The sequence below is a fragment of the Thamnophis sirtalis genome, unplaced genomic scaffold, assembly GCF_051295495.1.
Source record: "Thamnophis sirtalis isolate CommonGarterSnake01/CBP01778 unplaced genomic scaffold, rThaSir2_p1.2 scaffold_1, whole genome shotgun sequence".
NCBI classification, from domain to species: domain Eukaryota; kingdom Metazoa; phylum Chordata; class Lepidosauria; order Squamata; family Natricidae; genus Thamnophis; species Thamnophis sirtalis.
Window position 1 is genome coordinate 4,136,935 of NW_028261381.1, and position 12,157 is coordinate 4,149,091.

General features: G+C 37.2%; 2 protein-coding genes across 2 annotated transcripts in view; one reads left to right on the forward strand and one right to left on the reverse strand.

The window, feature by feature from the left end:
* NDUFS1 (NADH:ubiquinone oxidoreductase core subunit S1) overlaps window positions 1-6,656 on the forward strand; it is a 39,657-nt gene extending 33,001 nt beyond the window's left edge. The window contains exons 15-19 of the mRNA XM_087706822.1: window positions 371-525; window positions 2,568-2,743; window positions 5,465-5,603; window positions 5,956-6,024; window positions 6,331-6,656. Of these exons, the coding sequence (XP_087562948.1) occupies window positions 371-525; window positions 2,568-2,743; window positions 5,465-5,603; window positions 5,956-6,024; window positions 6,331-6,422 (631 nt within the window). The 3' untranslated portion in view covers window positions 6,423-6,656. The remainder of the gene's footprint in view (window positions 1-370; window positions 526-2,567; window positions 2,744-5,464; window positions 5,604-5,955; window positions 6,025-6,330) is intronic.
* ZDBF2 (zinc finger DBF-type containing 2) overlaps window positions 1-12,157 on the reverse strand; it is a 338,913-nt gene that overhangs the window by 107,021 nt on the left and 219,735 nt on the right. The window lies entirely within an intron of this gene.

The window sequence follows — 12,157 nt, forward strand, 5'->3', positions numbered from 1 at the left end:
TAGATTTTAAGGGTGGCGCGGAAGGACTGGAGGGTGGTGAGGGTCCGAATCTCCACGGGGAGTTCGTTCCAGAGGGTCGGAGCAGCCACCGAGAAGGCTCTCCTCCAGGTAGTTGCCAGTCTACACTGGCTGGATGATGGAATTCGGAGGAGGCCTAATCTATGCGATCTTATCGGTCTAGTGGAGGTAATTATTCTTTTCAGGAAGACATGGTTCTGCAAAATAGGAAATTGTTCAAAAATATGCGTACCTTATGGTCAAGTGTTAAGGGGTTTAAGGTTTATCAAAGGGTTTAGGGACATGACTTCGCAACTAACCAAAAAAAAAAGTCTGAGAATGTTGGCTGAAAGAATCGTCTCTTCCTCTACAGAGTGGCAAGCCAAGTAGCTGCTCTTGACCTTGGTTACAAACCAGGAGTAGATGCTATCAGGAAGAACCCTCCTAAAGTGCTGTATCTCTTAGGGGCTGATGCAGGTTGTGTTACCCGACAAGATTTGCCTAAGAATTGCCTTATCATTTATCAGGGTAAGTAACATCAACTGCAGTACTTTGCTTTGCATTTGACTTGGCAGTAAGGCTGTGTCTGATGTGCATTCCTAAACTGTGGATGAGAGATACATATATAAATTATTGTTTTGAATGAAACACAGTTTATATTTCAAAAGTTCTGTTCTGAAAACTTGCATAATTTTGAGGGTTCTGTTACAAATATGATAACTAGCTTTTGATTCATAATTCTGCGTATTTTAAAAAGAACATGGATTTTTTTTTTAAAGAAAACAATTATACTAGTACAGCAATAGAGACCAGTCATGTCACTTCTGTTTTTGGTTTAAAAACGATGGTTAAGAAAAAGATATCTTGCTTAAGGCTATGAGCCCGGCAGGTAAATTGCAGCTGCTTTTGATTTTGTTTTATCCCTTGTTTTGTTTAATACCTGGCTATGAGACTTTATAATAATAATAATATAATATATTAATAATAAAATATTAATTATATTAATTATATTAATTAATTAATATATATTAAAATAATAATATAATAATAATAGGAAGGATGGATCTTTATCTGTTTCCAGACAGATAATGCAAAGTTTATGTATGCACTACTGCTATGTAAAGAGATACTGCTGAAGTTGAGTAAATGTGTTAACACAAAGACCACTAATAAAATATTGATGTGGTTGGCTTGTTAGGCTTTGATTGGGATATTGAGCTTCAGTGTGAAATGCAAAGATTCTATGTTAATCTGGACTAATTTGTTGAGATTTGCTATTTATGTGACTACTTTTGCCTGAATTCTTCGTTAAGGGGAGAACATTTTTGATAAGGAACACTAAACAGATTTTTCACTACTGTAGATACCTTATTGTTTATTTTATTCTGATTTTATTTTAATGTTTTCAAAGCTGTTTTTAAAATCATCCATTCAACCAATTTTTTTTTTTTTTGATAGTCGGGTAGTAGGTGATACTAACCAGTGGTGGGTTTCAAAAATTGTTGGAATCTACTCTGTGGGTGTGGCCTCCTTTGTGGGAGTGGCTTGCCACCCATGTGACCGAATGGGAGTGGCTTGCCGCCCATGTGACCGGATATGAAATTATGAATTGGTACTTAGGTCGGTCCAAGTAGCTATTCAGAAACTCTGGCATTGAAGCATGCAAGTCTTAAACCTGTCAAGTTACAAGATCCTTGCCAGTGGTGGGTTTCAAAAAATTTTGGAACCTCTTCTGTAGGTGTGGCCTGCTTTCCGGGTCTACTGGTGGAAACTCTTCTAACCGGTTCGGTAGATTTGACGAACTGGTTCTACCGAATAGGTGCGAACTGGTAGGAACCCACCTCTGATACTAACCTACTCTCATGGCACTAATATGAAAAATAGGAGTGGCAGTTGGTCCTGAGCTCCTTCTGTTTACTATGGTCAGAATATTTGTGCTGTTTAAATGTTGTTCTGTTGGAATCAATCCAGTTCAAAACATCCCAATGAAAGCAGGGCTGTTTTGTTCTGAGATCAAAACAAAACGTATCTTTTGCTTCATACACACCTCTGAAATTTTGTTCTGAACTAATAAAATTTAAGCCAAGTAGCTGCTAATGGTCAGAATTAAATATTAAAGGCTTCTATTTCAAAAGCGGTGTGTCTTGAAAAGAACCACTCAAACTTTGCAATACAGTGGGATCTTGGGTCCCGAGCGGCTCAGACAGTGAACAATTCAGACCCGACCGAAAAATCTGCAAAATGTTTCACTCGGGTCACGAACACATCCTTGGGTGCCGAATAAACACAGCTGCAGTGATTTCCCCGGCCACGGTGATTTCCCCTTCCGCGCTGTTTTGTGTGTGTGCGTGCGCGCATGCGCAGTTTGTCTTGCTTCTGGTCACGACCAAATTGGCTGCTGACCGAAGTCCTGAAACAGATTACAGTTGGCGCCCGAGGTCCCACTGTACTTATATTAAGAGAAAGGTTGTAGTAGCTAAAGAAATGAGTGAGTTGCAAAATTACAAAGCCTAATATAAAGTTCAGTGAGAAATTAAAAGTAATCCCACTGCTGCCGCAATCTTTTACAGGTCACCATGGTGATACTGGAGCTTCTATGGCTGATGTAATTCTTCCCGGAGCAGCTTATACAGAAAAGACGGCAACCTATGTAAATACCGAAGGAAGGGCTCAGCAAACCAGAGTAGCAGTGACACCCCCTGGCCTGGCCAGAGAGGACTGGAAAATTATTAGGGCACTCTCTGAGGTACTGTAAATGCCCTAATCGCTGAATATTTCCCAAGAGATTGAATTAACAACACTTGAGAAAATGAGTTGGTTATATTTAGGAGTTGAAATCACGAACTTTCTGATTTAGCCCATCTTTGAAAAGTAATTGATCACAAAATGCACGGAAAGATCATAGTAACATAAACTATATGTCTGTAGTAACTGTATTTTCTGGAACAGAGATTTGAATGTGAAAATTGATTTGTATTTAAAAGTGTGGGGAGATTGGACAACTGAATGTACATTTTGACATAGGATTCCAATAGAAAAAGCTGGGTATAGTCTATGTTAGTGATGGCTAACCTTTTTGTTATCATTCTCATGTGCCAAAAGTGTGCACAACAGCACATGCGCATGTGCCCATACCCATAATACAATGTGTACACCCCCTCCCACCCATCCTGCTCTCCGCACCCCATTTTGGGCCTAGCAGGCCCCCTTGAAACCTCCTGGGACCAGGAGGCTGTTACAGGAGTTATGTCAACCTTGTCATGCAGCTTTAGTCCTCTCTAGCATTCTCCATTGTTCAGTGATGCATTTCCTGCCTCTCTAGAATTTACCTCTATCTGCTCCTGTGAGGCACTTCCTGTTCCTGTTGGATATATATCAATGGCTTGTATAGTTTTGCAGAGATCCGAAAATCAACTGGCCAGGGGCACATGCTTGATGCAGCTCAGCTGGGGCTCACATGCTGGCTAAGAGGCCTCCGTGTGCCACCTGTGGCATGCGTGCCATAAGTTCACCATCACAAGTCTATGTGTTTTGTTTTACTGTATTGAGTTACAATTGTTTCATGCTGAATGGGTACTATTATATTTTTAGGCCAAATATTCTAAAAAATATTTTTGTGACACTACCAATAGCAAAGATAGGAAGTTTTGCTTTTTTACATCTCTTGTGTGCCATTCATAAATATATCATGCTACCTTGTTAAATTGCAAAATACAGCAATCTTAAATTGTTAATCCACATGGAATGGCTACAACTGCAACTTCTGAAATTGCAGTGCATTCAGAAAAAATTTAGACCTCCTTCACTTTTGTCAATTTTGTTATGCTACAGCCTGATTCTACAATTGTTGAAATTCATGTTTTTCTCATTAATCTACGCTCAGTACCCCATAATAACAAAGTAAAACCAAGTTTAGAAATCTCTGTAAATTTATTAAAAAGAAAAACCTGAAATATCACATTGGCATAAGTATTCAGACCCTTTGCAACAACACTTGAAATTTAACTCAGGTGACACCCATTTCTCTTGGTAGTTGCTGACCTGTTTCTACATCTTGATTGGAATTGACCTGTGGTAAATTAAATTGATTGGACATGATTTGGAAAGGCACACACCTCTCTACAGAAGGCCTCACAGCTGACAATGCATACTGTAGCAGAGCAAAAGCCATGAGGTCAAAGGAACTGCCTGCAGAGCTCAGAGACAGGATTATCACAAGGCACAGATCTGGGGAAAGCTACAATAAAATTTATGCTGCACTGAAGATTCCTCAGAGCATAGTGGCCTTCATAATTCTCAAATGGAAGACGTTTGGCACAATGAGGACTCGTCCAAGAGCTCATTGCCCGATCAAACTGAACAATCGGGGAGAAGGGCCTTAGTAAGAGTGGTGATCAAGAGATCTTGTGTGGAGATGGACAGAGTTCCAGAAGGACAACTATCACTGCAGCCCTCCAGTGATCTGGGCTTTATGGTACAGCAGGTAGACAGCCTCTCCTCAGTGCAAAACAAATGAGAACCCACTTGGAGTTTGCAAAGAAGCACCTAAAGGACTACCAGACTGTGAGGAACAAGATGATCTGGTCTGATGAAACCAAGATTGGACTGTCTGGTTTCAATTCTAAACATTATGTCTGAAGGAAACCAGGCACCGCTCATCACCTGCCCAATATCATCCCAAAAGTGAAGGATGGTGGTTGGAAGCATCATGCTGTGGAGGTGTTTTTCAGCAGAAGGGACTGGGAGACTGATCAGGATTGAGGAAAACTGAATGGAGCAAAATACAGGAACATCCTCAATGAAAACTTGTTCTACAGCGCTGTACAGCCTCAGGCTGGGCTGAAGATTCACTTTTCAACTTGACAATGATCGTAAGCACACAGGCAAGACAACACAGGAGTAGCTTAGGGACAAGTCTGCGAATGTCCTAGAGTGGCCTAGCCAGAGTCCTGACTTGAAACCTATTAAACATCTCTGGAGGGACCTGAAAATGGCTGTCCACTGACAGTTGCCTTCCAACCTGACTGAGCTTGAGAGGATTTGCAAGGAAGAATGGCAAAAAATCTCCCAATCCAGGTTGCAAAGTTTGTTGCATCCTACGCCAAAAAACCTGAGGCTGTAATTGTTGCCAAAGGTGTTTCAACAAAGTACTGAGTGAAGGGTCTGAATACTTTATGCCATGATATTTCAGTTTTTTCTTTTTAATAAATTTACAGACATTTCTAAAATTCTGTTTTCACTTAGTCATTATGGGGCACTGAGTGTAGATTAATGAGAAAAATAAATGTTCACAACTGTAGAATCAAGCTGCAGCATAACAAAAGTGAAGGGGGTATGAATACTTTCTGAATGCATTGTGTGTAACTTTGGGGATGTATGGTGCAAATAATGGATATTAATAAAAAGAAATATATCCACACTGGATCTTGAATTTCTCTCTCTCTCTCTCCCCCCCTTCGTCTTTTAGGTGGCTGGTGTGACGCTCCCTTATGACAATCTTGACCAAGTGAGGAGGAGATTAGAAGAAGTGTCTCCTAATTTGGTTCGATACGATGATGTGGAAGAAGCCAACTATTTTATTCAAGCAAATGAATTGTCCAAGTTATGTTCCATTACAATATTTGGACATAAAAACTTCAAGATAGTTACTTTTCATACAAACTATTATTATAAAAATTATCATTGATCTTTCTGCCTTAAGCTTGTATAAAATAATGTCCCACTATTGTACACTAATGTTAAGTTTGGGTGGTTTATAATATATTACGTAAATACTCTTTCCATCACATTCTCCTGGATTTTCCTTACAGCTGTTTTAAAAAAATGTTTTTTTCTTTTGTTTATCTTATGAAACATTCCAATATATAATGAATTCTTTGGGTGTTTTTCTGTGATCCAGCATACACATACCTGTTGTGTGAAATTTACTAATATTTGCCATTCTTTGTTTATAGGTAGTGGATCAGAAACTTCTTGCTGATCCTCTTGTTCCTCCTCAGCTTACAGTTAAAGACTTTTATATGACAGGTAACAATAGTCTTCATGCATGCAGAATTCCTTGTAGAATTAAATAGCTAACAAAATATGCTTTGTTTGTACTTAAAATATTTGACTACTAAAAACATTAGTTTTCACTAAGTTAATACATTTTATTAAGCCACAATTTGTCAATAACATCAGACATACTAAGCCATATAGCATGGTTTATAAGCTTTGGTGGCTGAATTTTACAGAGCGTACTAATTGAAAACCAAATTATTTCAGTTAATGCATAATCTATCCACCAAGTCAGACTTTTAGAAGGATAACACAGATGTTTGTTTATCTTTGCAGATCCAATAAGTAGAGCTTCGCAGACAATGGCTAAATGTGTGAAAGCAGTTACACAGGGCGCCAAAGCAATCGAAGAACCCTCCATCTGCTAAAGAGTGAAATCCAGAGTCCACCAGGAACTGTTATGATCGACTAATATTTTTAAATAAGCAACTGTTTCGTGGTCTCTTTTTTGTTCCTCTTTATGGAAACAAGTGAAAGTTATTACAACCAATTCTCTAGCATGCATTGAATAATTATGTTCAGCACCATTTATCATACATAAGACATTATGTATACTGAACACGTACAAGTTGGGTGTAGAATTAAAAGTATTATTTAACCAAGACTATTAAAGCAGTGTGACTCTTCAGTAACCAACGTATATATATATTTTAAAATTCCCAAGTAGATAGCAAATTTTCAACAGTGAAATTCAAGATAGCCATCTTCTTGCATTTTGGTGTATTCTTAATTTTAGTTAAATTATTAACTTGAGACAGTGTGTCACTCAACATACTTGAGATTATTTCATAATTACATATAACATTTATTCAAATAAATAAATTTTGTCTAAAGCCTGTTAATTTTAGGGGTCACTTTCAACTAGCCTGGACTAATCCCTGCAGTATTCTTGGCATCAATTTTAGAAGTACTTTGCCACTGACTCCTTCCTAGGGCCGAGAGAGTGTAACTGTTCCAAGACCACCAGCTGGCTTTGTGCTTAAGGCAAGACTAGAACCCGCAGTCTTCTGGCTCCTAGCCTGATGCCTTCATCAATACAATAAACTAGCTCTCTCATTTGAATGGATTCATCTTGAATTCTAAATGTACAAAATTGTGACATAATTACTGTACTTTGATCCTTCCAGAAATCCAAACCAGAATGGTATGATTATGTAATAAATGGAGTTTGAAACAAAAAATCCTCCAGTGCTTAGAAGTTAGCATCTGCCTGCAATTTCTGAAAGCAACCACCTCTTTTTCCAGGAGAACATTTCTTTGCTTTATGCTCCCAGGAGAAGATGAGTTTGGTTGAAGAAACTGCAGACAGGCTATGTGAGTTCCTGAGAGCTCGGAATAATCTCCATGCTCAAAATCCTGCAGCAGTAGTATAAATAGTCCTTAAAACAAATGAAAGGACATACAACAACAAAAAACCCTATCAGTCCAAATATTCCTACTCAATTTTCACAGTTATGGCATTTTTAAAATCATTAGTTATTCTGAAGTAATTTATAATAGACAAAAATAACTTGCATAGAATAGCCTGCTTATCAAATACAATCAGAAGTGGTACCTTAAGGATTATTTTATATTTAAGAAACATTTATAAATCTACCAGATGTTCTGTTGCCTTGTAAATTTTAATTTATACCCTCTTTATCCAAAGAGAAAAGGTTACAATCAATAGAACTGATTTCTGAAATCTTATTTTAGATTTTGGAAAACTTTATTTCCCTGAAGCTGTTGGGAAGGAGATTAAAACTGTCTCACTGATAACCTTGGTTATAATACATTAATAGAATATTATTTTGTTACTCCATCATTATTACCCAATTAACCTAATCCCTTGTGTTTAACCTTGGATTAAGTTTATTCAATAAACTACAGCATAGCTAACTTTCTATACCAGTACAGGGCGGGGCATAACCTTTTCCTAGGGGGTCACAGCAACACTTGTAATAACAACACAAATAATTCATACACCATTCGAAAGCCCATCAAAAACTGAGTTTATTGACACGATTTAATAGTCAGTATGACCACCATTAGCCCTTCGAACAGCATTCAAACGAGGTGGATAAGAACACAACAAATCTTCAAACAGTTCCGTTCGATTTTCCAGATTTTTCAACAGTTTCCAAATTCATTCTCAAAGTTTCAACCGAAACAAATTTAACATTTAATAGCTCATTCAATTCAGTTTTTTATGGGCTTTAAAATGAGGTGTCGGGAAGTTGTAAACTGCTGTCGATCTTGCTGTGACCCCCTAGGAAAAGGTTATGCCCCGCCCTGTACAAGCTTTCTGCTATGAACTCTTGATTACATTCATTATTCTTGTGATCTAAAAAATACAAAAGGGCTTAGACTGAAATCAATAGACTTATGTTCAACTAGTCCCAGGAAAACCCTATTTCAGATCTGCATTTGTTTATACAGCTCTGGGAGATTTGTCCTTTATTTAGAGGGTTTAAAAACTTCACTGAATTTTGAAAAAGATTTCCGAAGCAGGAAACAACCAAAAGTAGTGTATACTATAAAGGCTCAAACCAATAATTAATATCTAAGAATAATATAAAGCTTTTAAACTAAGATAGGGGATACTAACAAACCAGTTTGCAGTTCACAGTAGTACCAGAATAACTGATCATCAGGGTGGACAAGGGCCAAAAGCTTTCAAATCTTTTTTGAAAAAATCATATTTTAGGGATGCATTGTGATCTTTAAAGTTGTCACATTAATTGTTGGCAGATAGAGTATCCATCAAGTCTCTCTGAGTTGCCTTGAACTGTGAGATGGGCAGCAAATACATTTGATAAGAATAAAAATGCCAAATCCAGTCTGAATATCTGGCTGACACTGATGAACCAGTAATAATGATAATCTTCAAGAATTGTATTTCAACTAATGGGTGGGGTATTTAACAGATGTACATTCTATAAGATACTCAATATTGCCAGCAGAGGAGACTTTGAATGTCTTTACAAGTACCATGATTTTTAATAAAGTGATAACCAATGTGTCTTCAGGACAGTTACAACATGTTAAGACTATTCATTGCAGCATAAAGTCTGAATTAAGCTTGATTACCATTGACTTCATGGATACATCTTGTTGGAAACAAACAAAAAATATTTCCCAGGATGCTTTTTTCAGCTTTCTAGTTTAGTGCATGGCACTGGAGTTTCCTGGTAGTCTCCCATCAAAGTATTAACTAGATTTTCAAGATAGTCAAGTTTTGCTAGGTGCTCAAACGAACATAGCTGCAGTTTTTTGCAGTAGCTTCAGCTCTCCAGCCAACATCAGTTTTAGTCATACATACAATGCACTGCAATAGTGAGGTTGTGATTATGTTTTCCATGCCAGATACCACCTGTACATACAATGGAGGTGGTTTTAGTATTTAATATTTAGTGTTACAAGATGACATATTTGATCTTTCACTATCCAAAGGAAGCAATTGCCATAATTCATGGGGAAACCATAAACTATACATTCTATTCTCATGGGTCGATTTACTTACTCATTGAATTTAACACCTAAATTCAACCTATCTATAGCAAAGAACAGATAATAGTGTTATAGGTATGGAGAGACCCCTAAAATAATCCCTGAGCAGGCTTTTTGATGCTAAATATCTCTAAAATAATCCTGATTTCAAGACTACAGTAAAAAACCACTTAATTTGGCACCGACAAATCATAAATCAATAGATCATAGAGATAAACCACATTTACACACAATTGGAAAGAAACAATAAAAAAGCTAAGAAGGAAACAGACCAGGACACATTCTCTCCAATAGCCAACACCCTGAAAAGGAGGGATTATAGCAGTAGACTTATATACCGCTTCATAGGCCTTTCAGGCCTCTCTAAGCGGTTTACAGAGAGTCAGCATATTGCCCCCAACAATCTGGGTCCTCATTTTACCCACCTCGGAAGGATGGAAGGCTGAGTCAACCCTGAGCCGGTGAGATTTGAACCGCTGACCTGCTGATCTAGCAGTAGCCTGCAGTGCTGCATTTAACCACTGCGCCACCTTGGCTCTTAACCCAGAGCAAGCTAAAAAAAATACCCTAAATGAAGGAACTACCAAAGAGAGAACCACATCCCTACCAACACTAGTAGGGTAAGTTACTGTATATACAACAAACCCCACGCTCACTAATATGTTAGCTAGTTGGTTAATGGAATATCTACAATCAAACAACCAAATTCAGAGAGAACCAAGGACGTCTTAAAAGAGTTAAGGTGAAATGGTAAGTAAGGAGGGATAGATATCTCAACTTCACCCTCCAGCTATATTCCACATTTCTTCCAAAGGTTTGCACTATTATTATAGTTCCAAACTGGTACCATATGTTCACCTTTCTGCTGCAGCACTAACTTAGTATATGTGCCTGCTGTTTGCTATTCATCTTTACAGCTAGTCCTTGATCTACTGCCATAATGGAGCCTTCCCATTACGGTTATAAAGTTGTGATGGTTCTAAAAAGCATGTCACTGGGCTCATTTTTATGATTTTTTATGTAGTGGTCATTAAACAAATCCATTATTTCCTAAAGGCCATTTTTTTTGCTGAAAGCCATTAGCAAATACCAGTTTTCAGCAAAAATATTGCAAACTGGTCACATGAGCCCAGGATGTTGCAAACAGCTGTAAATGCGGGTTGATTGCTGAATGCCCAAAATGCAGCCATGTGACAGAGATTTACCCTTCTCTGTTGAAGGCCAGGACAAAATTTTAAATGTCTTAAGTTGACTTTCCCTAAGGTTGTTTTTGCACATTAAGCCATGATTTAATCCCATCTGGCTGCATCTCCACAATTCACACACCGTAAATCATATTGCTAGAACAAGCCAAACCCAATGAAATACAGGTAGTCCTCGACTTATCATTTTAGTGACCGTTTGAAGTTACAACAGCACTGAAAAAGTGACTTATGATCACGTTTCACACTTACAACCGTTGTGGATCCCAATAGCCACATGTTCAAAATTCAGACGCTTGGCAACTGGTTCATGTTTATGACGTTAGCAACAGCTCCAGTGCCCTGATGTGATAATCTGCAACCTTCTGACAATCAAAGTCAATGGGGAAGCCAGTTTCATTTAACAACCATTCACTTAAACATGTCAAGAAAGGTGGCAAAATGGAGCAAAATTCACTTAACAAATGTATAACTTAGCAACAGAAATTTTGGGCTCAATTATGGTAATGAATTGAAGATTACCTGTAATATAGGTTCATGCAGGGTGAACAATCTGATTTAGTTGTATGTCAAGTAGATATTGACCTAATATGGTAATTCATTGAGTCAACCCAAGCAAAGTCAATGGGGAAGCCAGATTCACTTAACAATTGTATTACTAACTTAACAATTGCAATGATTCACTTACCTACTTTTCTGGCAAGAAAATTTGTAAAATGGAGTAAAACTCACTTAAATGTCTCATTTAGCAACATAAATTTTGGGATCAATTGCGGTTGTAAGTCAGGGACTATCTGTATTGATTGGTTTGAATGTTCCTTCTTAAAATCTACTAGTGGAAAATACAAAAGTTCCTTCTGAATCAAGAATCTCTCCTCAAAATCCTGAACTAAAATAATGTAATACTGATGGCATTTGGAATCAAACCAAATCAAACAGGACTGCCTACTTGATTTTGAAAATAATTGCAAGGTGCCATCAAAAAAAAAAAAAAAAAAAAAAAAGGAGAGGAGAGGAGCTGGTTAACGAGATAGAAAAAGAATGAAAAGTTTCTTCACCAACCAATATTCAGCCTTTCACAATGCACACTTTGTAAATTAGACAATTTATGTTTTAAAGTGATTAACTAAAAAGCTTTTACTGAGATGTCCATATTGGATGATATCAATAAAATACACGATTGACCTAAACTTTACAATTATAGGTCCCTAGACTTGATTTTTCTTTTTCTATTCAATTGAAATTTAACATAGCAAATATATAGCAAGGAAAATATGAAACATAATTACAAAGTATATTTAATAAATTAATATAATAAAAATAAAAATCTGTATATTTAAACATAGATACAAATATTGAATTTTAACCACAATTTTATCCTTTTGACTTATTCTGTCCTTTTGTTCAATCGT